Source organism: Bos grunniens, chromosome 9, assembly GCF_055505025.1.
Source record: "Bos grunniens cultivar Pamir isolate PY7600 chromosome 9, Bosgru_T2T1.0, whole genome shotgun sequence".
Taxonomy (NCBI): Eukaryota; Metazoa; Chordata; class Mammalia; order Artiodactyla; family Bovidae; genus Bos; species Bos grunniens.
Window position 1 is genome coordinate 42,763,826 of NC_141173.1, and position 26,852 is coordinate 42,790,677.

At 39.3% G+C, this 26,852-nt stretch overlaps 2 protein-coding genes across 9 annotated transcripts in view; both read right to left on the reverse strand.

Moving 5' to 3' along the window:
• Positions 1–12,486, reverse strand: part of AFG1L (AFG1 like ATPase) — a 198,849-nt gene extending 186,363 nt beyond the window's left edge. For all 8 annotated transcript variants that reach the window (XR_015132959.1, XR_015132961.1, XM_086317454.1 and 5 more), the window contains exon 1: positions 12,336–12,486. Coding sequence is in view for 4 of the 8 variants with exons in the window: in XM_086317454.1 (XP_086173580.1) it covers positions 12,336–12,471 (136 nt within the window). In the remaining 4 variants the exon portion in view is untranslated. The remainder of the gene's footprint in view (positions 1–12,335) is intronic.
• A 555-nt stretch (positions 12,487–13,041) lies between these two features.
• On the reverse strand, positions 13,042–14,299 carry LOC147365870 (small ribosomal subunit protein eS4, X isoform-like). Its single transcript, XM_086317455.1, has one exon. The coding sequence runs from the start codon at positions 13,910–13,912 to the stop codon at positions 13,121–13,123; it is 792 nt and encodes a 263-aa protein (XP_086173581.1). The 5' UTR covers positions 13,913–14,299; the 3' UTR covers positions 13,042–13,120.
• Between the last annotated feature and the right edge of the window lie 12,553 nt (positions 14,300–26,852).

Genomic DNA, 26,852 nt, shown 5'->3' on the forward strand with positions numbered 1-26,852 from the left:
AATCAAAACACAAACCTCTCTCAGGCCCTCTAATTTGAAGTACTCAAGCCTCCTGGAGCAACCATCAACCCACTCCTGGGTTTCCACCCTACTCAGGCCCAGCTAGAGCTCTGACCTGCCTGCACTCTGGGGTCAACCTCCCTCTGCTAATAAACGGTACTCTTCCAAAACCCAGCAGCAGCAGCAGATTTTTTTTCTACTGAAGTATAGTTGGTTTACAATGCTGTGTTAGTTTTAGCTACAGCAAAGTGACTCAGTTACACACACACACATATATATATGCTTTTTTCAGATTTTGTTTCATTACAGGCTATTATAAGACATTGAATACAGTTACCGGTGCCAGATAGTGTTCTTACCTGCAGAATCCCAGGGACGGGGGAGCCTGGTGGGCTGCCCTCTATGGGGTCGCACAGAGTCGGACACGACTGAAGTGACTTAGCAGCAGCAGCCAGATAGTAGGTCCTTGTTGTTTACTCCTGATTTACCCCTCCTCTCTCCATTCCTCCTTGGTAACCATAGTTTTTTTCCTATGTGTATGAATCAGCAGCTTTTTTACTAAAAGCCCAAAGTTGAAATGTTAGAGCAAAGAAATTCCTTTCTATATAAATATAAAAGCGCTTATACTTCACATAACTGGCTCTTAAGAATTCTGACTAACTAGATTAATGTACACCTTTTTGAGTTTTGAGAACCAAGTATTAACATATTTGGCACTAAATGAAGACCCAGCTCTCAAAAACAAAGATGACACCAAGTCAGGAGACAGACCAATGGATCACAGTTGTGATTCAAAATGATGTTGATGTGCCACCAAACGGGATAAAAGTACCAAAAGGTGTAAATAGGTTCAAAAACTTAATTATACTGAAAAGAATCAATTGAAAACTTTTCAGCAGAAGAACTGAATACGCAACAACAAATAAAGTAGCCATAGAGTATAAAGCTCTGTACTAAAAACTTCAAACAACCATCTAGACAGACACTGTAACTGCACTCAAAATGCCAACAGGGCACTGGGAGAGATTTAAAAAAGTGGATAAACAACTTTAATAAAATGTGGTACCAAGTAAAGGGAAGAGAAGGATGCTATGAGATCACAGAGCCAAAGCACCTAGGTTAAGGAGGTTAAGTAAGGTTACTCAGGAAATGATGTTTCAATTGAGAGCAAAAAAGAGAAACAGGAGTTAGCCAGGGAAAAATAGAAAAAAGAGAAGGAGGTGCATCAGGCTGAGAGAAGGCTCTGAAATATGAGAGGACCGTACATTACAGAAAATGAAACAAGTTCAGTACTGAGATAAAATATAAAAGGCCCAGGGGCAAGAATTAAGATACTAGAAAAATACAAAGAAACCAGGTGACACAGGGCTTTACAATGGTAAATTTAAAGTTAAATTCAAATAGTTTTTTAATTTAATACTGAAGATACCAGGGAGCCACTTAGGAGTTTTAAAGAATTTGGTGGCTTAATTATACCTCCTCTTAAGCAAAGAAGAAGGATGCTGTGCTGTGCTGTGCATAGTGGTTCAGTTGTGTCCGACTCTCTGAGAGCCTATGAACTGTGGCCCGCCAGGCTCCTCTGTCCATGGGGATTCTCCAGGCAAGAATACTGGAGCGGGTTGCCATGCCCTCCTCCAGGGGATCTTCCCAACCCAGGGATCAAACCCAGGTCTCCCATATTGTAGGCGGATTCTCTACTGTTTGAGCCACCAGAAAAGTGCAAGGAGGAGGATACTGGAAAACAATTTAACAGCTTTATCCTTCTGACATATTAGCAATGACCTGTTGCAAATACAATAGGGGAAAAAAGGATCCCACTTACAATTAAGATTAAAAAGTCTAAAATAAAGAAGAGTCATATTAACAATCAATCTGTAAGATCTATGTGAAGAGAACTAAATTTTCAAAGGCATAAACGAAAATTTGGAAAACTGGACACAAGGTTATGGAAAAGAAAGGCACAACATCATAACACTGTCAATTCTGTACAATTTACAGATTAAACACACTTCCATCAAATTCCAATTCCAACATCTTTAGAAAATTATGAAGATGTGAAGTAATGAGGAGGATCTTATCTACCAGATGAGAAAATAATTATAAAACACTGTGGAGAAGGCAATGGCACCCCACTCCAGTACTCTTTCCTGGAAAATCCCATGGGCAGAGGAGCCTGGTAGGCTGCAGTCCATGGGGTCGAGAAGAGTCAGAAACGACTGAGCGACTTCACTTTCACTTTTCACTTTCATGCACTGGAGAAGGAAATGGTAACCCACTCCAGTGTTCTTGCCTGGAGAATCTCAGGGACGGGGGAGACTGGTGGGCTGCCGTCTATGGGGTCACACAGAGTTGGACATGACTGAAGCGACTTAGCAGTAGCAGTGATCCGGAGATCAATGAACAGAATAGATACTCCAAAGCAAGTCTTCATTAAATAACTTAATATAGATAATAAAAAAGAAAGGTATACCCAATCTTATCACTGTTCTTTTATCACCCAACTTGAAATTATTTCTTTGTTATTTACTTTATGTCTGTCTCTCTCAACTAGACTACAAGTCACAAGAGGGAAGGTAAAAGTCATTCAGGATCGTCTGACTCTTTGCAACCCAATGGACTACATAGTCCTTGGAATTCTCCAGGCCAAAATAGTTCAGTGAGTAGCCCTTCCCTTCTCCAGGGGATTTTCCCAACCCAGGGATAGAACCCAGGTCTCCTGCACTGCAGGTGGATCCTTTACCAGCAGGAAAGCCAAAAGAGACGACATCATGTCTGTTTAATTCACTGTATACCCTGCACCTACAATGCCTGGCATATGATAGGCACACAATAAATATTTGTTGAATAAATGAATTAAGCAATGGGAGCCAAGAGATCATTCAACAAGTGACAGCTAGACAACTAGAATAGAAAAGTTAATTTAGATTATCCCCTCATAGTACATACCAAAATACTTTCCAGATGGCTTTAAAATGTAAATACATTAAAAATTTCAAACCAAAAAAATAAAGTACAGGTGAATATCTTCCTAGTCCAGTGGTCTGCAAACTATGGTCAGCAGGCCAATGGCTATACCCAATAGTCTATTGTCTCTGGCTGTTTTCACAGTACCAGAATTGAGTACAATTGTTCATCGGTATCCGCAGGAGATGGCTCAAGGAGCCCCTTCATATACCAAAATCAACAAATGCTCAAGTCCCTGATATAAAATGGTACAGTACAATAAATACAGTTGGCCCTCTGCATACACAGATGTTCAACTCAAAAATAAGGATGGCCAATTATAGCTGCAATAGAGACCATGGCAGGCAAGGACAAAAGTATTACCTGACCCTTTCCAGAAAAAGGTTGCCAATCCCTGACTTACTCTCCTAACAGGTGTGGACTTTCTAAAGCTAATCCTGTCTGGACAATGACAATCATCTGTGAAACTCAGACTTAATGAATCCCAATTAAATCCCTGTAGTAATGGATCAAAAACATAACCATAAGAGCTAAAATTATAAAATGTTTAGAAGAAAACATCATTGTAAATCTTCATGACCTTGGATTAGGCAATGATTTCTTAGTTATGATACCAAAAGCAAAAGCGACCAAACAAAAAATAAATTGGACTTCATCAAAATTAATACTTTTGTATTAATAAAGGACATTACCAAGAAAGTGATGATACAACCCACAGAATGGGAGAAAACATTTGCAATCTATAATCTGACATAATTCATTAAGAAATAGAATCCAACAATTTCACCTATGAGTATTTCTCTGAAGGAAACAAAATCACTATCTCAAAAAAATCACTGCACCCCCATGTCCACTGTGTGTGCATGCTCAGTCACTAAGTCGTGTCCCACTCTTTGTGACCCCATGAACTGTAGCCTGTCAGGCTCCTCTGTCCATTGCTGCTGCTGCTGCTGCTGCTGCTGCTGCTGCGTCGCTTCAGTCGTGTCCAACTCTGTGCGACCCCATAGACAGCAGCCCACCAGGCTCCGCCATCCCTGGAATTCTCCAGGCAAGAACACTGGAGTGGGTTGCCATTTCCTTCTCCAATGTATGAAAGTGAAAGTGAAGTCGCTCAGTAAGTGTCCGACTCTTCGAGACCTACCAGGCCGCGACCTACTCTTCTGCAGCCTACCAGGCTCCTCCATCCATGGGATTTTCCAGGCAAGAGTACTGGAGCGGGGTGCCATTGCCTTCTCCGTCTGTCCAATGCAGCATTATTTAAATAGCCAACACATGAAAACAAGTGTAAATCAACATATGAAAGGATAAATCAACAGTAACATAAACCAGGGTGTTGACTGCCATTTTGAGTAAAAAACTAATGACTTTAAGGGTACACAATGTGAGCCTTTGAGTACTACAAATGTTCTATTTTTGATTTGGGTTGTATTTACACAAATCTGTTTATAAAAATTCAGTAGGCTTTACAATTACCACTTGTGTACTTTTCTAAATGAATCGTATACATTAATAAGTATACTTAAAAAATAAAAATGAAGTTCACAGTGATTATCTTTCCTGTATTTTCTACTATGCACATGTAGTATTTTTATAATAAAAATAATTTACTTTTAATAGAAAAAAATAACTCATCAAGTATAAACAAAGGAGACCTGTCTTAATAGCCCAAGGAGCCTTAAGGTGAGACATGAATATGACCTGGCCACCAAGTTAATGCACCAGGACACAGAAAAGGTAACCTAAAGTACTGTTCTGGCCAGAAATGTCCAAAGGAATATACTGATATGTGGACCGTGTTTACAGAATGACATTCAGAAACCATACTGTAGTCTCAACAAGGGAAGTACTTCAGGGATCTAGAAACCGTAAGATTTCATAAGAATGTCATGAGATGCGACTGTAAGACAAGAGAGGTTGACACTAAGGAGAGAGTAACATCCCAGCACTTTGTGTCTAGCATACAGGTGCACCAAGAAATATTTGCAGAATGAATGCACAGATGAATGGGAGAAATATAAGTCTTTGATGTTGTAAAGGCTGTCAAATGGAATTGGGACAAGGAAATATGATAAATGAATAAATGACTATATAAATTAATAAGATACACATCATCGGTCTTAATATACTTAGAAAACTGCCATGAGAATAATGAGAACTAGAGTTATATAAGCTGTCCTTGGGGAAAGAGTCAAGATGAATGAGGAGAAGTTACAGAGAAGCTCACATCTCAGCCTATTAAAGTATTTTCTAGCAATTAGGGCTACCCAAAAATGAACAGAATGCCTCAAAAAGAAATAAAGGCAGAAAGTACATTCCCATGTGACATTTGACTACATAACCCAGAGGTCCCCTTCAGCTCTATTATTCTATGATCCTACGAAATGTTATCATTGTATCTCACTGCACAGCAAATAATTAACAACTGGAGTTACTCTGAAAACAGTATCCATAAGCAATATCTTACTAAATGAAGATATGATACCTAAGTGACTTACCTGAATACTATAAATCAAATTTGAACAGCTTTCTTTGAAACATCATGATGAAAGCAGTAGCTCATATTTTCTAAGACCCTCTAGATATATTCAGGATATCCAGAGAAAAGGTAGTTAAATCTAGGATAACAACAACCATCCTGGTTATCTGTAGAGGCCCTCCACACAATCTTAGAAAAATCAAAACTGCATTTTCTAGAATTCAAAGCATTGAAATCAGACTGAGTCCTTTGCCATTGTTAACATAAGTGAGTCTGCCCCCCAAATCAAAAAGGTTTTAGTAATTATACATAGAGCTGAGTTCGTCCTATTCCTTTTCACTGACTGGAATCCACCACCTCTACCATTTCAATATTACCATTTCAATTACTCCTGGCATAGCCCCACACTTATATAACATATCTTATGGTTTTCAAAGGACTTTCTCATACAATAACTTATTTGAGCCTCATAGATGACATTTGAGCCTCATGATGACATGTTAGTTAGGATGACTAATCTCATTCGACAGATGAGAAAAAGGAAATATCAAATTAAATGACTGATTCAGTACCAGAGGATGAAACCAAAATCACAATCTAGCCTTCCCAGGTTACATTTTATTATTCATCAGGTATTCCATATGTTCATTAGTCCTAAAACAGAACTGATCAGAATTCTTCTAAGTAATAGTTATGGGATAAAAGGAGCTTTACTTTTTCACAAAGAGAAAGACTGTTGCCAAAAAGAACACACGCTTAGTTAAATGAAATCAAAACTATATGAGGAATTTAGATTTCCAGTTTAAAATGTTTACCCAACTGCTGTGAGAAAAATGCACAATCAGGAAAAGCACGTTTAATATTTCTAAAGGGTTGGATTAAAATTTCAGCTGTAAACTTCATTACTGTAATTAGATTTTTAATGCATATTTATTAAACATCCATTCAAATACTGTGTTCACAATTATTCATGAGTGTTTTGTACATTTGTGTTGATTTTAACAAACTATAAACAGTGGCCACTGACCAGAAATGTTCTCCTACAATGACAGAAGCCCATGCTAAGGTCATATGCAGCCCGTTTATGCTCTATTATGGTCTATTCATACCCAAAGAAAAACATTCAGCTGCCTTTCTGAAAACTGCAATGGTCATCAATGACCCAAAAAGTCAGATTTACCAGTGACACTAAAAGACCTATGTTTGATTCAGTGATGAATAAACAAAGTGCAGAATAGAAGAAAATCAAATCTTAATTAAACTCTTTCTTTAGAAAAACAACATAAGCCATCATCAAGGAATGCATCACAAGATGATTTACTTTATTTATAAATGGCTGATTTAGGGGCTTTAAAAGGGTGCTTTTGATTTAAATAGAAAAATTATGAAAATTGAAACTAAATGCTTGCCAGTTATCATTCTTTTCCTTTAGAAGCTAGTTAATCTTCAATCTGTCAATGTGTGTAACTTTACAAAAGGAAAAAAAACAGTACTTTAAATTTCATAACAAATCAGTAAAATACTGCCTAAAAATCTGAATAAAGCTATTCTGAAGTAATTATAGGCATGGCCTAGCATACTGAGTAACTCCTTAATATTCACTCTTTCCAAACACTACTTAATAATGAAATCTAAGAGATCTATTTTCTTTCAAACAATAAAGAAAAATAACATCTATTTGTTATGTTCATTTAAAATTTTTTACACACATATATAAAAGAATTTTTAAATGGAATCTATAGGAGTTATATATAAGATATAAATTGCATTATGGAGCTTTGAAGTAACTAAGATCTACATGTTCAGGCTTTAAAAATTGCTGAAAACAGGTGTACCTGGTCAAGAACATGGACAGATAATGTTGAAAACTATCTTTGAGGATGAGCTGAATGGAGAGAAGAAATAAGAAGGACAAGCAGGATAGTGAAAGAAGGTTAAGAAAAAGATTCCAAAGATTAAAGTATGAGTTACCTCCAACAGGGTGCACACAGAAATGAGACCTCAACAGAGGACTTCAGGCAAGGAAGACAAAACACAGCAGGAAGAACAGACATATTCAAAAGGCTCTTAAGAGAGAAATTAGAACAAATCTTAGTCACTAGTCAGAGAAAATTATGAGAAACAGTGTGAGAGAGAGTCAAGCTGAGGCCACATAACCTTCTGTCAATTTACAGAGCATATTAGTGTACTGGTGCCAAGGCTGAACTATCAATTTCAAGACCATTGACTATTACTTCTGTAGTACTTTTGTGAAAAGACAAATCCAAAATAGTTAAATCCATTTAACATTCACCATTCACTTAAAGAGAATGCAGATCACTAGGTAAAAAGCAGTGCTAATTTACGGTAGATCAGTAATCTGTCTCTAGACTTCTAAAGTTCCTTTTGAATGGTTCCACTCTTAAGTAAGCAAGTAAGTGAAAGTAAGTGAAAGTCGCTCAGTCGTGTTTAACTCTTTGAGACCCCATGGACTAAAACAAGACAGTCCATGGAATTCTCTAGGCCAGAATACTGGAGTGGGTAGCCTTTCCCTTCTCCAGGGGATCTTCCCAACCCAGGGATCAAACACAGGTCTCCTGCATTGCAGGCAGATTCTTTACCAGCTGAGCCACAAGGGAAGCCCAAGAATACTGGAGTGGGTAGCCTATCCCTTCTCCAGTGAATCTTCCCGACCCAGGAATCAAATGGGGTCTCCTGCATTGCAGAAGGATTCTTTACCAACTGAGCTATCAAGGTAGCCCTGTTCAAAAGTTCCACTCTTGAATCCATCCTATTTCATCTGCCAACCCTCCACCACAGAATTACATTTGGACACTAGCTATGCCATGTAGTAAGTTCTACTATGCTTTAAAAAAAATTAACTGAAAGAAACCTGTTGTTATTTACTCACTTGCTAAGTTGTGTCCGACTCTTTTGCAACCCTATGGACTGCAGCACACCAGGCTCCTCTGTCCACGGGATTTCCCAGGCAAGAATACTGGAGTGGGTTGCCATTTCCTTCTCCAGAGGGTCTTCCCCACCCAGGGATCAAACTCACGTCTCCTGCACTGGCAGGTGGAATCTTTACCACTGAGCCACCAGGGAAGCCCAAAGAAACCATTATCATGAAGTTAATCAGTCTCAGGAGGAGGCATGAACATTCTTTTTCTAATACAATAATAAATGTTAATAGAAATCCAAGAAATATGAAGTTTCACACAGGGTATTCATCTAATTGGGTAATAAAAGTCCAAAGTCCATTTTCTTAATCACTAATCTATACCACCAATAAATAATACCAACTCAAATGGTTGAGTTCTACTCACAATAATACCTGATGAGGATCTCCAATGTGCGTGTACTAAAAAAGAGATTGTGAGCTAAAGGTAAAGATGAATCATCAGTTAACAGAGAGATCTAAAAATACAACATTGAGATGCAGAAGGACAGTATAATAATAAGAAATCACAAGATGTGACTCTCATATTCTCTCACCTCTAGGAAACAAACAATTTCTAAGGCTAGCTTAAGTAAAATAGATATGCTGATTTTACGTTCTAGAAAAATTAAAAGCACTCTCCTCCTTGGTTTCTCTCCTCTTACTCCTATGACCTCTCTAACTGCTCCCTGACAAGGTCACATTCTTTTGCTCATAAAATAAGTTTTCCTTAAGAAGTCATTCCTAGTCTTTCCTCCTTTTCATTCTACAAATATTACCAAGCCAGTTCTTCCATTCTCATGTGTCTCAGCACCTCCTATTTCCTTTCTTAGATGCATCTCTCATACTTCCTACAACTAATTAGATTTATTTACCTAGAATTATCACTAACATCTCAAATTTAATATATCCAAAATGGAACCTCCCCTAAAACACCTCTGGCCTTACTTTTTGTTTGTTTAGTTTTCTTTGATAGACGGAATATGATGCCATTAAGTTGCCCAAAGTAGGAAACCCAAATTGACCTTAACTCTGCTATTTCCTTGTCTCCCCCAGAGAGGGTCGATTTACCAAAACAATATCTCTGAACTCCCTCCTTTGCTGCCCTGCTCTCCATTTTTACCAGTAATTCAGGCCCTAAGTCACTCTCCTAGATAATCACCATGCTTCCAATATTCCCCCATCCAGGCATTCCTGATCTGTTTTTCAGGTGGCCCCAAGGACAAATATACTAAAGTGGACCTGATCACTTCTCAAGAAATATTCAACAAAATCACCCTGAGCCTACATGTTTGTATACTATACAAGACTCTTCTAACCAGAATCTGGCCCACCTGCCAAGCTTCATCTCTACCTACTCCCCCTGAGGAATTATACCTACACCAATAAGGGCCAATCACAGCTCACTTCTACACTTTTGCTTAAAAGCCCTTCCATTTCCAAGCAAAGCTGCTTTCTTTTGTGTAGTCCTACAAGACTTCTGATGAGCCTAGATATGTTGGTGTTAACGTTTATCATCTTGCTAAAGAGCTAGTAGAACATAGTGGTTAAGTTTGTGCTTCTGGAGCAAAAATGCCTGGGTTCAAATACCACTAGAGTGGCTGGTCAGACTGTTTATCTATAAAATAGAGATAACAACAACTTTACATAAATAGTACAGGAAACTCTATTCAATATTCTGTAATAACTTATATGGGAAAAGAATCCGAAAAAGAATGAATAAATACATATGTACAACTGAATCACTTTACTCCTGAAACACAATGTTGTTAATCAACTATATTCCAATATAAAATATAAATTTTTAAAATGTAAATAGTAAGTAACCCCACCCCCCAAAAAAATCAAGAAAAGGATAGAAAACAAATTTAAATCAGACTCCAAATACTGAATAACATTTAACTTAAATTTCTTCTTTTACTTAAAGAAGGAGAGGGAGCAATTTTAGTTACAGTTAAATTGACTTCTATCCTAATTACATTTTCATCAAATGTCCACATTCAAAACTGGCTAAATCTTGAGTATAGGAGATAGTATGAGTTCAGGTTAATAGCAATGGCCTTAGGCTCAGATGTAAGTCCAGACACAGCCTTTACTTGAACCCACAAGTTCTGTCACTTAACTAGCCATATAACTTTTGCAACCTTGGGTTTTTCATCCCCAAAATAAGGATAATGAGAATTAAATAAGGTAAGGTATGTAGAAAGCAGTTAGCATACTGTATGACCCCGAACAAACATTCAATAAGTCTCATGTTATTACGATGTTCCTTAAGTCCTAATTTTCAGAAATTATGGTACATGCATAGAATGGAATTCTATTTTAACCATTAAAAATGTGAGGCAGTTCTACATGTATTGATGTGGAATGACTGCCAAGATATAGTATCAATACATGAAAAAAAACATAAGGCTAGAAAAGTGTGTATAGTACATTACCACTTCTATTTTTCTGTAGCACATACCACAGATATTTATAAATATATATATGTGTATATATGTACACACACAGATATATATATATATATATATATACACACATACACACACACACAGAATGTCTCTGGAAGAATACATAAGAAACAAGTATCAGTAGCTGCTTCTGAGAAGAAAAACTAAGTGGCTGTGGGACAGGGGTGGAAGAAAGTCAACATTTTACCTAATTCCTTTTTGTACCTTTGAATTTCGTATTGTTTACTTCTAGTGTCTATACTGCAAAAAAAAAAAAAAAATTCTAAGTTTATATTATGATCGAAGAAACCTCATGCTACCAAAATATTCCATTAGATAGTAAGTGTGCTAAGCCACTTCAGTCTTGTTCTACTCTGTGACACCCTATGGGCTGTAGTCTGCCAGGCTGCTCTGTCCATGGGATTCTCAAGGCAAGAATACTGGAGTGGGTTGCCATTTCCTTCTCCAGTATAGGAGGTGGATTATGCTAAACTTTACAATAAAACCTAAAGGGACTTAATCACAGTTCCAGTATTAATTTCAATTCTATTGTTGATAATAATCAAAGACTGAGAGAGCTTTAGCTAAATTAGACAACGACAAACAATCTATTGAGATCTATGGGGGGAGTGGCCTGGAGATTTTTTTTTTTTTAAAGAAAGTTATGTGGATGAGGGAACAATAAGAATAACATCACTCAAAAAAAAAACATATATATATATATATATATAAGGCGCCAAACATTGTGCTAAGTGCTGAGGAAACTGACATCTGGTCCTTGCCTTTGAGTAACCTGCAATTTAGTTGAAGTATATGAACAGAAGTATATGAGCGACGGAACTGAACTGAACTGATGTGAACAGAGCAGTAAAATTAGCACTCCTGGTGGGCTTGCTTACTTAAAACACAGGTTCATTCATTCATGAACACATAACAATTCGAATGAATGAATGGTGTAAGCCTTGGTGACAAAATACACTTCGCTGAAGCCTCTAGTAACTTGAAAAGTACATGAGAACTCGACCCCTCAATCTGAGAATGTTTGTACACTTCCATTCCCGGAATCCAGAGAGCTCGCGGAGCCTGCAGGTGTCAGAGGCTTGGCTTTTCACTACAGTCCCGGGATACCAGGCTGGAGACATTGGGACTGCGAACGCGCAGGTTGGAAGAATTCCTAGACCTCAACCCCCAGCCCTCACCCCCACTTGAATCCTTTCAAGCCAGGTACTCCCACACCTGGGCTTACAAAGTCTCAACTGTAACAGACGGGGTCCGGGGGACAACAAACCCTGAGTCGAACCCTGACCCTCAAAATGAAAAGTCATTCTGGGCTACCTCCCTCAGTGCTTAGTGCTCCTCCTGGAGCAAGCAATAATACTAGAGCACGAGAGGGTGAAATCCCTCTGGAGGAAACCTCTCGAAAACTGAACCAAAGCGGCAGTATATGGAGCTCGAGGAGGGTTGACTGCCCCGAGGCTTCCTGGGTCATAAGCAGTGGGCTCGGCTTACTCCAGACACAGTCACTAACCTTTACAAAGAGGGTTTCCAGGGGCGATGGCCGAAGGGGTGAGAGCAGCGGCCCAAGCCCTGCACCCAACACATCTCCCTCTCAGCCGGCTCTGCGTTAAGCACAGGGTAACCAAGGGCGACCATGAGGCCGCCATCTTGAGCTCCGCACCAGGGGAGGAAGAGGAAAACTTTATTGAAACCCAGAAGAGAGACGGTAGCACAGACAAACGTGGCCGGGTTCATGGAAGGCTCCGCCCGAGAGAATGAGCAGCGAAGAACTCGACCTCTAGTAGCGAGGGGGCGGGCTGGCCTCCGATGCCCTTTGGATCCTTCCAGACATAGCAAATCTGGACTACGACTCCCAGCATGCAGTGCGGCGGCACCGAGGGCGGGGCGGGCAGCTCAAGCCTGGCCAGAGGGACAATTGTCTATGCAGAGGGTGCAGCAGAGGATTCCAAAACACTTTCAAGGAGTTAGAACGTGATTACAGCTTGTATTCAAACAACCATCCCTGAGCCTTTTAGGTTAGAGAACCTGACCGAGATTGCAAAATCAAAAGTGCAGGCTCATGTTTTAACGAAATATTCATGTTACCTTCCATAAATGGTAGGATTTATTTGCCTCCAGCGTCCAACTCATCTTTAGCAGAGTATCTGAAATGTGCTCCTACCACTTTTGCTTTCTGTATTTTAATACCATAAATTGATGTGGCGTACACTCAAACGTTTTTATTTTTTTTTATTTTTCACTTGGTATTATCTTTAATTACAAAGACTTTTCCAATCACACCACATAGAGATCATTTTATCCACTGCTCTGTTTGGCTACCAATCTCTTATCTCTCTCCTCAGCAATGGTAAGGCGAATACCCTTTCCACGGGGAAGAGAGATCCACGGTTTGTCGCCTTTGCCAATAACGAAAATGTTTGAGAGCCGTGTGGCAAAGCTGTTGCCGTTCGCATCTTTCACATGAACTACATCAAAAGAACCTGGATGCCTCTCCCGGTTTGTAATCACACCAATTCTTCCCAGGTTAGCACCTCCAGTCACCATGCACAGGTTACCAGTGTCAAATTTGATGAAATCAGTAATCTTGCCAGTCTCCAAGTCAATCTGAATGGTATCATTCACCTTGATGAGGGGATCAGGGTAACGGATGGTACGAGCATCATGGGTTACCAGATGAGGGATTCCTTTTGTTCCCACAAATATCTTTCTTACTTTGCACAATTTATACTTGGCCTCCTCAGGTGTAATACGATGAACAGCAAAGCGACCCTTGGTGTCATAGATCAAATGAAAGTTCTCTCCAGTCTTATCAATGCTGATGACATCCATAAAACCAGCAGGGTAGGTTATATCTGTGCGGACTTTGCCATCGATCTTAATGAAACGCTGCATGCAAATCTTCTTTACTTCATCTCCAGTTAGGGCATACTTAAGTCTATTCCTTAGGAAAATGATTAGGGGGAGACACTCCCTTAGCTTGTGGGGGCCGGTCGATGGACGAGGGGCAAACACACCGGTCAGTTTATCCAGCATCCAATGTTTTGGAGCTGCTACGCGTTTCAGGTGCTTCTTGGGACCCCGAGCCATGGCTGCGTTAGGCACGAAAAGAGCCACTCAAACGTTTTTAAAGAACATGGGGAAATGTATGTAACATGGGAAAGCCAATGGCCTAAAATGAATGAGTGGATAGAATGGCCATGGGACAGTGTATCTAAAGAAGAATTTCTAGGTGATCTGCCCTATTTTGGTTAATCAAAAACTGTTTTGAGTCACTATGCTAAATACATTGGGAATACAAACTGCTGACCTGAAGAGTTAGTCAATCTGGTAGGAGGGATAAACACAACGACAAAATGTTTAACCACGTGTTGTGGAATCAATGAAAGAACACTTTGGGAAATCAGGAAGGCCTTCTAGAAGCTTTACTTTCAACAGGAAATGAAGACCTTCCAAGAACAAGGAATAGAGTGAGTTAAGGCAGGAAAGAAAATACGGATTACAGAAAGGAGAAAGCCAAGTTTCAAACTACACTATAAAGAGTTCCAGAAAATTGGGTTGTTGGTCTACAATAGACCTCCTCACCCATCACAGCCTTGTGTTGGTGAGGGGGCTTGACTAACTCAATGCAGCCATGAGCCAGGCCCTGCAGGGCCACCCAAGAGGGGCCAGTCATAGTGAAGAGTTCTAACAAAATCTTCTACAATAGAAGATTCCAAAGAAACAGGAAAAGAGAGCATGTAGCATGGTATAATATTTTGGAGACTTCTTTACTGACTGTCAAATCATTTATGGAAAAATTATTTTGATTATCTTCCAAAATATGTTGTCAGATTTTTTTCTATCTTTAATTACGTCTGAAAGGACAAACTATTCCTGCATGTTTGTTTCATTTAATATCACTAATTTTTGGTGTGACACTTTGTGAAAGACCTTTTGAAAAAAATTGGACTATTTCTTCCTTGACTTACACATTTATCACACTCAAGACTTTCAGAGAGTGTCTGAGTATTATTTTGTTTGCTCTTGGAAAACTACTGCTTGTCTTGGTCAATGAAATTACCTCTTATTAAAGATTCCAAGTTTAATAATTACAAAAGTGAAATAAGAACTCATGTATAGTTTAATGCCAAACTTCTAGGAAGATTTACGGGAAATTTTCACATGACTGTACAAGTGGACGGAAACATGGCAAATGAACTTTGTTGTGTACAAATATAAGGTAACTTAGAAATAAATTACATTTTTTGTATTCAAGAGAATTGATAATGATAGAAGACTAATTAAGTAGCCATTGTAAACTATTTTATTAAAACATCAATCCCAGGGACTTCCATGGTGTTCCAGTGGCTAAGACTCCACACTCCCAATACAAGAGGCCTAGGTTCCATCCCTGGTCAGAGAACTAGATCCCACATGCTGCAACTAAGACCTGGCTCAGCCAAATAAATCAATACTTTTTAAAATAAACAAAAACATTCCATCACAGATTCTAAAGTTGTAATGCCTCCCTAAAGTCCATGGAAGGAAATACAATTTATTCTGTATCTTGAAAAAAATCAAGATCTGGTTCTTAACTACCTTACCGTCTTCTCACATTGAATGAATGAAGCCCTGTGATTTAAGTATCTCATTTGTTTTCATGCCAAGTCGCTTCAGCAGTGTCCGACTCTGTGTGACCCCATAGACGGCAGCCCACCAGGCTCCCCGTCCCTGGGATTCTCCAGGCAAGAACACTGGAGTGGGTTGCCCTTTCCTTCTCCAATGCATGAAAGTGAAAAGTGAAAGTGAAGTCACTCAGTCGTGTCCAACTCTTCAGGACCCTATGGACTGCAGCCTACCGGGCTCCTCCGTCCACGGGATTTTCCAGGCAAGAGTACTGGAGTGGGGTGCCATTGCCTTCTCCATTTGTTTTCATGAATCTCCATATATATTATTTTCAAAAAAGCTGGAAAACGGATCTTATCTTCCTACTCCCTATCCCCAACTTTATTTCCTAAGTGTGTTCTGATACTTTTTTAATTAGAAAAAAATAACTACTGGGATTAGCAGATACAAACTACTATATATACATTATATAAACAAGTCCTACTGTGTAGCACAGAGAACTATATTCAATATCCTGTAATAAACCATAATGGAAAAGAATATGTATGTATATGTGTGTAACTGAATCATTTTGCTGTATACCAAAAACTAACACATTTGTTCAACCGTACTTCAATTGTAAAAAAAGAATCACGAAAACTAGTAATTGAATATTTCCAGGGCAACTCCAAGAATGTTCCAGGTTTAATACTGCATATGTATTCAGTATTTATCATTACAAAAACAAAAAAATGCCATGTGTATGGATATCCAGACTTATGAGAAAAGTTATTTTTAAATCTTGTGTGTGTGTTAGTTGCTCAGTCATGTCCAACTCTTTGCAACCCTGTGGATTGTATGTTGCCTGTAGGCCATCCGTGGCATTCTCCAGGCAAGAGTACTGGAATGGGTTGCTATTTCCTCCACCAGGGATCTTCCTGACTCAGGGATTGAACCTGGGTCTTCTGCATTGCAGGCAGATTCTTTACCATCTGAGTCACCAGGGAAGCCAGGTAACTTCTAAATCTTAAAGGTACCTTAAAGATCTGATTTTAACCCAGCCATTTTACATATAGACATGAGTTTGAGTAAGCTCTGGGAGTTGGTGATGGACAGGGAAGCCTGGCGTCCTGCAGTCCATGGAGTCATAAAGAGTCGGACACTATTGAGCGACTGAACTGAATTTTACATATTGAGACACAATAATCCTAAGAGAGAATAATTTACCCAAGATAACACAGGCACCGCTCCTTCTTGAAATTAACTGAACAGTAAAAGAAACTGAAAACTTATTTATTTAATTAGATAGTTCTTCAAAATGTCTTTAAATGAGACCTATATATAGGCAAAAAGTATACTGTGCTATAAGAATTTTGATTGTCACATAGTGATGGTCATAGTCAATCTAGTTGTGTTGTCTGGTTAGTTAAATTTGATGCAATGCATATCCAGGCAATCAAATAGACTCAATGTTTTTCAGTTCTATAGATACAGATTGTTTTTTCAGAGGAACTAAAATTAAATTGCAGCTATTCATCAAGACTCAAAGATGGAATCATAAAGCTATGTGAACTCATTTGTTTATAAGTGTTAGTTCTTGCACCAGGTGACTACACTCAGAATTAGCCATGATTTGGCCTAGACTTCAAAGGAATCAGCTGGTGGTTTATTTTCAAATGGACATCTTAGGAAGATTACTTGGATAAATAATTATCCAACTTTACTGATAATAGAGAAGTTCTCAAGCTAGACTCTCTAGATGATAAAACTTGAATACCTTTTGGTCATGGGACATATCTAACTCAAGAAGGGTGTCTTCTGCCAAAACCAAGACTAGAGAAAACTAGGGCACCAGATGAGGAAAGGATCATGAGACCACTAATGTCTATACACACCAATTATAAGGGCCCAATTTTCCCAGCACGTATCTCACTTAGGCCAAGTAATTCTCATCAACTTCAAAGGGAGTGATGTGCATCCACAGATCTGAGTTTGCCATATCCAGGGCTTACTCAGCAGGAATACATACTATAATTCATGATACCAGGCTTCATTCTTTAGTCCAAATCAACCCAGCTGGATTTTGAAGCATTTGTTCTTGGAAATAATCAACTGTCCCTTAAAATATCAAATCCACTTGGCTTCATTTCACATATCAATGCTGTTGATTACTCAAGACAAGCCATAGTTTGAGTTTATAGATTGATATGCAAGACATGTATTTTAGAGTTGCATGCTATACTACTATATAGTTTTATAGTATTAAATTACTAAAATTTATCCTGGAAATGCGGAGAAGGCAATGGCACCCCACTCCCGTACTCTTGCTTGGAAAATCCCATGGACAGAGAAGCCTGTTAGGCTGCAATCCATGGGGTCACTAAGAGTCGGACACGACTGAGCGACTTCACTTTCACTTTTCACTTTCATGCATTGGAGAAGGAAAGGGCAACCCACTCCAGTGTTCTTGCCTGGAGAATCCCAGGGACGGGGAGCCTGGTTGGCTGCCATCTATGGGGTCGCACAGAGTCGGACACAACTGAAGTGACTTTGCATAGCATAGCATCCTAGAAATGATTTTATGCATAGCAAAGAGAGAAACAAGAGATATGACTTCTTGTGTTTGCTACTCAACAATTTTTTAAAAATATAATTCCGTTTATAGGTACTATTTTTCAGCTTTAATTTGATACTTTAATACCAGGTAAATTATCTTTTTATTTAATTACTTTTATATAATAGCGATCTTGAAAGTCTGAAAAATGATTAAAGGGCATTTTCTAAGAAATAGATTTCTGAACTTAAATTACACAATTTTTCTGCTTATAGTTTTGGTGTTATCTAAGTTATTATTATATTATTACTGTTATTAAATAGTTATGAAATGGCAAGTATAGAGTTTGACATTTACAAATATCTGAGATGTTAGGTCTAAAATGTTTTTAATCACACATTTTGAAAATTAATATAAGTATACTCCCATTGTCTTTTTTTGTTGTTGTTTAGCTTCCATCTATGGGGTCGCACAGAGTCGGACACGACTGAAGCGACTTAGCAGCAGCAGCAGCATTTATTAGTTTTGACTCACTCTAGCATATTATACACATAGCACCTGTGCCCATTTAGTAAAGAATTTCAGTACAAATCACTCTGAATTGAATACACATCTCTAAGAAGCATTACAATTGTTGCAATATTTTTAGAAACTGAAACAAGGAAATAAACAACTTCAGTAAAAGTGATTTAAATAACAAATAACGTATCTTTATAAACAGCTTATCTCCTTGAGAACAAAGAATAAACAAGGAGACAAGGGTTTTTTTTCCTTCCACTATTAAAGCAGATCACAATATGAATGGGTGAAATGTCATGAATAATTGGAGAAAATCACAGAGTAATCTTCGACAAAAACATCTGATTTATTTAAATTGTCATTGTTTGTCTTATTAGAACCTTTATTTAACCTTGTTATCCACAAGGCAGTATTCAAGCTGGTTTATCAAAAATATACTCTGGAACTAATGATATTTTGAAATTTTTGACTTTCGCATATGCAAGCTATGGTAATGTAAATCTCCCATGGCAGATGTTTTACTTGGGACCTAATTAACTGACATTACCTTAGACAGAAATGCCTATGAAAACCTAATGTTTTGAATCTAAAATGACAGTAAATAAATCAAGGCTTTGAAACATTCTGTCAGTAGACCTGAGCTCAGCTTTCTGGTCAAGAGGATCAAGCTTTTGAGTACTTGATTCATTTAGTTACAACATTGATTGAATATCATCTGTTCACAGACCTAGCCGTACACCACCAGTCACTTCTAATCATAGCTTCAAGGCTTCTTCCTATGATTTTCCAGCCACATTCTTTCTTCCTAGATAAGGTCATTTCCAATCTCCTTCACAGATTCTAGGCATTTCAGGGCTTACCACATGTCTGGTACTGTTCTCAGTGCTTTACAAATATTAATTCTCAATGCTCATAACCACCTGGTAAGGAAGATACTATTGTCTCCATTTTATACATGAAGAAACAGAGGCACAGGCAGGCAAAGTAACTTTTCTAGGGTTGCTCATCTACTAAGGATTTTGCCCATGTCCTCTACCAAACCCTGACTTAATAGAATATGATTTGCTCATAGTACTGTCTTCAAGTCAGACACGTTTATGTAAAATATAAATTTCTAGATGAGAAATATTTCTAATACAAAAACATATCAGAATGGTGATGTGTAAATCATGCTAGTATTCTGCGTAATGGATAGAAGAGATTAGAGAAAGTAAGGCAGTATGGAGAATTCTGCAGTCTAACCAAACTAAGATATGGCAGGAGGTGGTGAAGAGTAGATGAGAAAGGAGAGAAAAAAGATGACTCACTGTTATAAGCCCAAGTGATTTACAGCAGAAAGGATGTAAATATCAGAGATATTGCTTAAGAATAAGTGGGATGAGACTGATTTAGACAGTCAAAGTTTGATTTAGTCAATAGGACAACAAACAGAAATAGCACATGGTTGCCTGGGCAAGTGTGTGTCGGGGTGGGTGGCAAGCACTGTGGCAACATGCCCGCACTCTAGGTTGAGGTAAGTATAGATCTGGGAGCATTGAACAGCTGAGCGGATCAAGCCTTGTTGCAGCAGGACTGCTCAATCTCTCAAAACCAACCCACGAGACTTCCCTGCTGGCCTAGTGGTTACGAATCCACCTGCCAGTGCAGGAGACATGGGTTTGATCCCTGGTCTGTGAAGACCTGACATGCCTGTGCACCTGTGCTCTGGAGCCCAGGAGGGGCGATTCCTGAGCCCAGGTTCAGCAGCTACTGAAGCCCATGCAGCCTAGAGCTCGTGCTCCACAACAAAAGAAGCCGCTGAAATGAGAAGCCCATGCACACAACTAGAGAGTAGACACGCTCGTCACTCTAGAGAAAAGCTTGTGCAGCAACAAAGACCCAGCGCAACCAAAATAAAACAAACAAACAAAAAACTTGACAAAATTTAAAAAAAAGAAAACAATCCACAGGTTCTGGCCGAATACACCTCCTATGAAGAGGCATTCCTAAATGTAGTTAGAAGAGTTTACTTCCTTTGCAAACACAACTAGGAACCAAAGCTGGTATGCCTGGAGTGTATATTGTGGTGGCAATGCCTTTCACTAGAATGCTGACACCAATTCACATAGATTTGCCAGGCCTTTCTCCTCCCTATAGGAGTTATGGTGCTGTTTGCATCCTGAGATTTGGCATCTCACAGATATCCAGTCTGGACAGTCCTCCATTGCTAAATGCAGTACCTTCTCAGGTCAAACGAAAGAAACAGGGGCAGGGCAATTCACTTCAGTTCAGTTTAGTCGCTCAGTCGTGTCCGACTCTTTGCTACCCCCTGGACTGCAGCACGCCAGACTTCGCTGTCCATCATCAACTCCCCGAGTTTACTCAAACTCATGTCCATTAAGTTTGTGATGCCATCCAGCCATCTCATCCTCTGTTGTCCCCTTCTCCCCCTGCTTTCAATCTTTCCCATCATCAGGGTCTTTTCCAATGAGTCAGCTCTTCACATCAGGCGGCCAAAGTATTGGAATTTCAGCTTCAGCAACAGTCCTTCCAAAGAATATTCAGGATTGATTTCCTTTAGGATGGACTGGTTGGATCTCCTTGCTGTCCAAGGGGCTCTCAAGAGTCTTCTCCAACACCGCATTTCAAAAGCATCAGTTCTTCGGCACTCAGCTTTCTTTATAGTCCAACTCTCACATCCATACAGGGGCAACTATTTCTCAAATCCATTCTCTTCTCTACATTCCCACTGCTGCCATCTTAGTTCTGCCAGAATGATTTTTCTAAACTAAAAATCAAGTCAGTCTCATTCAGTGGTTTCCTTTAGAATGTCTTTAGATAATGTCCAGAACTGTAAACATTGACTGAAATGCCCTCTGGCCTTAGTCCTTGTCATTTTGCCCTTTCATCCAGCAGTACTAACTACCTGTAGCTCCCCAGCAGTGCTTTCCTCTGGGAAACAGAGGCCTCGGCCTGTGTTTACCTCTATCTCTGGGATGTACCTCCCACACAGAGGCACACCCAAATCACAGATGCTTTGTGTGTTGAACACCAACTTCAAGTCCCATGTTTACTGTTGCTTCCTTCTGGAATTCTTTCCCTACTCCCCTCGAGACTGGGGTATGTGGCTGTCATCACAGTCTACTGGCATGTGCCTATGACCAGACTGAAATATCCTGTAAGTAAAAACTGTATCTTGTTCACCACCTTCCCTCTTCTCCGCCCGCAAGCACCTAACACAGCACTTGGTTTACAGCACTTGCTCAGCAACTATTTGTCACATGAATGGCTAGAAGGATTCAAGAGTTCTAAGAGGGACATATCTGTTCAGCTAAGGAGACCACATAATGCCACTGGTTCTGGAAATGACCCTCTCCCTGCCCCACCAACAAATCAATATATATGGCATTCTTGAGATTCTCTAGATTCTTGCTATCTGCTATGGTCTGGAGACCAGCAACAGTGGCATTTTCTGTAACTTGCCAGAAATGCAAAATCTCAGGCCTCATCCTAGAACTCCTGTATCAGAATCTGTAGTTCTACCCAATCCCCAGCTGAGCTGTTCCTCAATATTAATGATTGAGGAACACTGCTCTGAGTATTGGTGGCTCTTTACTCAGAAAGTTCATAATCCATTTTCTTGAGAGAATGAATACAAATACCTGGTTACCACTGTTTCTGCAGCTGAGGACTTGCGTATTTTCACCCCAATTCAGGTTTACACTAACCTTGCCTGACCTTACATGGTTGATATCAGTCACACTATATGAAATTATAGGCTTTCAATTTCAAAAGGAATCCTGTGCCTTTTTATTTTTTTTCAGAAGTCAACCACTTGACCAGGGACAGAAATCGCTCATTGTCCTGGCTGCTTTTGACTCTTCCAGACATTGGATCCAAAGTCATCTATAAGAGGAGAGTCCCTCCTCACCCAGTAATGGGTCTTATATTCCTGACGTCTGAGCAGTCCTCAACCATTGGTTGGTGTACTCAGCATTCGGCTGGGAGCAACCATGGGACATGTGGACTCACAGCAAATGCAGTAATGACATTTCAGTACACAGCAGCTGAGGCCATAGGTTAATTATGTTCCTGAGGCTAGAGATCTGAGAGGCACATTCTTATGGCTACCACAAAGGGTAAAGACAAGGTATAGGGAAAGTGGCTTAATTGGTGGAGAAGAACTTGAAAACAGCAAGAGAGGGGGGTTCTGATGTTGATACAACCATCTGGGTACTGCCTGGTTTACCAATACAGAAGAGACACTAAATCACACACACACACACGTAATAAAATAGAGAATTATGTGTGTGTTGGACAAAACTTTGTCTCAGGGTGGCAAGTAATATTGCTCAAAGGGAATGCCCAAAACACAACAGATCAACAGGTGCTCACTAACCTGCCTTCTGTGAGTCACATTTACTAGGCTTATTTTGCTGAGTGGCTCGCTCTAGGTCTTGCCACTTCTTTTTTTTTGGTCACGTGGCACACATAGGGGATCTTAGTTCCCCAACTGTGGATCAAACCATGCCTCTTGCAGTGGAAGTGCAGAGTCTTAACCACTGAGCTGTCAGGAAAGTTACTTGCCTCTCCTTTAAATGAAATCATGAACAAATATACCAAAAAGATCAGTGTGAAGATATGTTCAACTAAATTATTAGCCTCCCCAAGACCCTAAACTCTTAGTCCAGGGAGCAAACCTGCACTAACCCCTCCCTGATCGTGGAAGTAGAAAACTTAACTTTTAAGAGAAGGATAGAGACTATCTGATATGTTCCTAGAAGGGCTTAACATCATCTCCAAAGCTTCTGATTCTCCAATCCCAGCTGGGTGTGCAACAATTCAATTCTGACACTACCTAGAGTTAACACAAACCCTGCAGGTTAAAGATTTAGACCCACAAGACTGCAGACACCAGCCTTAAATGGGGTACCTAAACTACTGGCTTCTGCTTCCTGCCTGAAAAGTGAAAGTGTTAGTCACTCAGTCATGTCTGATTCTTTGCGAATCCATGGAATACAGCCCACTAGGCTCCTCTGTCTGTGGAATTTTCTAGGCAAGAATACTGAAGTGGATTGCTATTTCCTTCTCCAGGGGATCTTCCCGACCCAGGGACTGAACCTGGGTCTCCCGCAATGTGGGCAGATTCCTTGCCATTTGAGCCACCAGGTGCCTAATTGGTTACGAATTTGAGGACTCTCAAGACCCTCTTCTCCCTAAGTTTTGATAATTTGACTCACAGAACTCAGAAAAGGAAAAAAATACTTTATGTTTAAGCTTATTTTACAGCTCAGGAGTAGCCAAATGGAAGAGGTGCACAGGGCAAAGTATGGGGGACAGGGCGCAAGGCTCTTCCGTGCCCTCTCCTGTCTGCCACATTCCCAGGAGTCAGGGGGTGGGGCTGAAAGTTTTAATGGGCTTTGCTTTATTGTGCTTTTCGGATACTGCACTTTTTACAATGGAAGGTTTGTGGCAACTCATTGTGGAGCAGGTCTATCAGTGCTATCTTTCCCACAGCATTATTTTTTAATTAAGGTTTGTACATTGTTTTTGAAGACATATTGTTGTAAACAGACTACAGTGTAGTGTAAACATATTTGTATGCATTGGGAAACCTAAAAATTTGTGGACTTGCTTCTAGAGTAGATAATAACCAAATGGACATAAAACAGAGTAACACAAAGAGAAACTTAATTTTGTATGTACCAGAGTCCCATAGAAGCAAGCGACTAGAGAAAGTTGAGCAGTTAAAGCTTATGAGCCATCCTGAGCTAGGGAGTAGGATAGGGGTCTGGGGCTTCCAAAAAGGGAAGGGCAGTAATTCAGAGGACAGTAAGAGACGCAGATGTCTGGCAATTAGGATGTTTGCCTTGCCTCAGCAGGTCATTCAGACAAAATCTATCTTTGGTAATAGCTCTCTCTGGGCCAAGCCCCATCTACTCTCTTTTAGATAGTGAGGAAAGAGGTACAAGTTTTTCTGAAGTCAGTTGCATCTTGATTATCCTCCATTCAAGATAATCCACATGCCAAAGTGGCATATTTGGGGGTCACACATTCTGCTCCCTTTCAGGGACCAGTTGAATAAATTATGGAACATCATGTAATGAAATACTTTACTGCTATAGTAAGTGTGGATTTAGCTCCAAGATATATTGTTAAGTAAAAGAAGGTACAAAAGTGTGTGTATTCTATGATGCCATTTCTGTTAGATAATACATATGTATATAAACACACACATTTTACATGCTAGACTATTTCTGGAAGGACACAAAGATACGTAGCAAGAAACTGAGAACTGTGGCTGTCAATAGAAAGGGGAAGTAGATGGCTGCAGATAGGGACTGGAGGCAGGTGTTTCACAGGATACTCTTAAATGCACTTCGACTTTTGAATCATGTAAATGTTTTACTTAAAATGAACAAACAAATCATAGTGTTTATAAATTCCCTCAATACTAAATCTGAAAATGCCCACATTCTCAAAAGCTGGCAGTGGTCTGGGCATGCCTTACGCTCTCAGAAGTTCTGAGGGTGACTCATGTTGTAAGTAGCCTTCAGTGGGGAGGAAGGAAGCACTGAGCTTTGTGGCTTTTACTTTTCTGTGTGCTGCATGAAGTGAGGTTACATGCTGAGAGTTTTAGGAAGAGGGTTGCAAAACATTTTATCTGAGAAGCAAATAAAGTAAGGGACTGCTGAGGCACGTTGAAAGGTCAGCTGAGATTAGAAACCATAAATGTGCCAGTCAGCTTAGGATTTTCTTCAGAATTCTCAGCAGGCTGGGAGCAGATGTTTGGAGGTGGGTCAGGGTGTGAACTAGAAAAATGACATAAGAGTGGCCAGGATGGCCCTTGAGAAGTTTCCAGGACTTTATTAGGTTTGCCACAAATTCAGAGTCTGATACTCTGGAGGTCCAGCTACTCAGTTTTATAATTTTCCTCAGAGGCGATTAGGCTTGGGGTAGTGATGCAAGTCAAGCTCACAAGATGCTGGTTGATAAGACAGAACCTTAATTTACAAGTTTAAAATGAAAATATAAACTAGCTGCACCCACAAGGCAGAATTTCCTTTTGCCTGCAAGAAAGTCCTCATGATAAATAATCCTAAAATGTATATGGAACCACAAAAGACCCAGAATTACCAAAGCAATGCTGAAAAAAAGGACAAAGCTGGAGGGATAACCCTCTCAAGACTTCAAACGATATCTCAAAGCTACTATAAAACAGAGTAGTATTGGCACAAAAACAGACAAAAGGATGAGCGGAACATAATAGAGTCCAGAAATAAGCCCAAACACATCTGGTCAATTAATCTTTGACAAGAAAGGCAAAAATATACAATGGAGAAAAGACAGTCTCTTCAGCAACTGGTGTTGGGAAAGTTGGACAGTCCCATGTACATCAGTGACGTTAGAACATGCCCTCACACCATACACAAAAATAAACTCAAAATGACTTAAAGACTTAAATATAAGATGTAACACCAAAAAGCTTCTAGAAGAGAACACAGGCAAAATATTCTCTGATGTAAATTGTAGCAATACTTTCTAAGATCAATCTCCCAAGGCAAAAGAAATAAAAGTAAAAATAAACAAATAGGACCTAATCAAATTTACAAGCTTTTGCACAGCAATGGAAACCATTAATAAAAAAAAAGACAAACCTATGGAATAGGAGAAAATATATGCAAACAATGCAATAGATAAGTGCTTAATTTCCAATATATACAAAAAGCTCATGCAACTCAATATCAAAAGGAAACAACCCAATCAAAAACTCGGCAGAAGACTTAAATAGACATTTCTCAAAAGAAGACATACAGATGGCCAATGAACACATGAGAAGATGTTCATCATTGCTGAGTCTTAAAGAAATGCAAGTCAAAACTACAATGAAGTATCACCTCACACAGTCAGAATGGCTATTATCAAAAAGTCTACAAATAATAAATTCTGGAAAGGGTGTGGAGAAAAGGGAAATTTTCTATACTATTAGTGGGAATATAAATTGGGACAGCCTTTATAGAAAATAGTACAGACGTTCCTTAAAAAATTAAAAACAGAGCTACCATATGATCTAGTAATCCCACTCCTGGGTATTTATCAGGAAAAGCTGAAAACTCTAACTTTAAAAGATACATGCACTCCAGTGTTCATAGCAGCATTGTTTACAACAGTCAAGATATGGAAGCAATCTAAGTGTCCAACAAGAGATGAATGGATAAAGAAGATGTGGTTTGTATATAAAATGGAATATTACTCAACCATAAAAGCATGAAATATTGTCATTTGCATCAATATGGGTGGACCTAGAGATTATCATATATGTAAGTCAGAGAAAGACAAATACCACATGGTATCACTTATATGTGGAATCTAAAAAAAATGATACAAGTG

Coding starts and splice junctions, on each gene's coding strand:
- LOC147365870 (XM_086317455.1), bottom strand. CDS start 13,912: ATGGCTCGGGGTCCCAAGAAGCACCTGAAACGCGTAGCAGCTCCAAAA.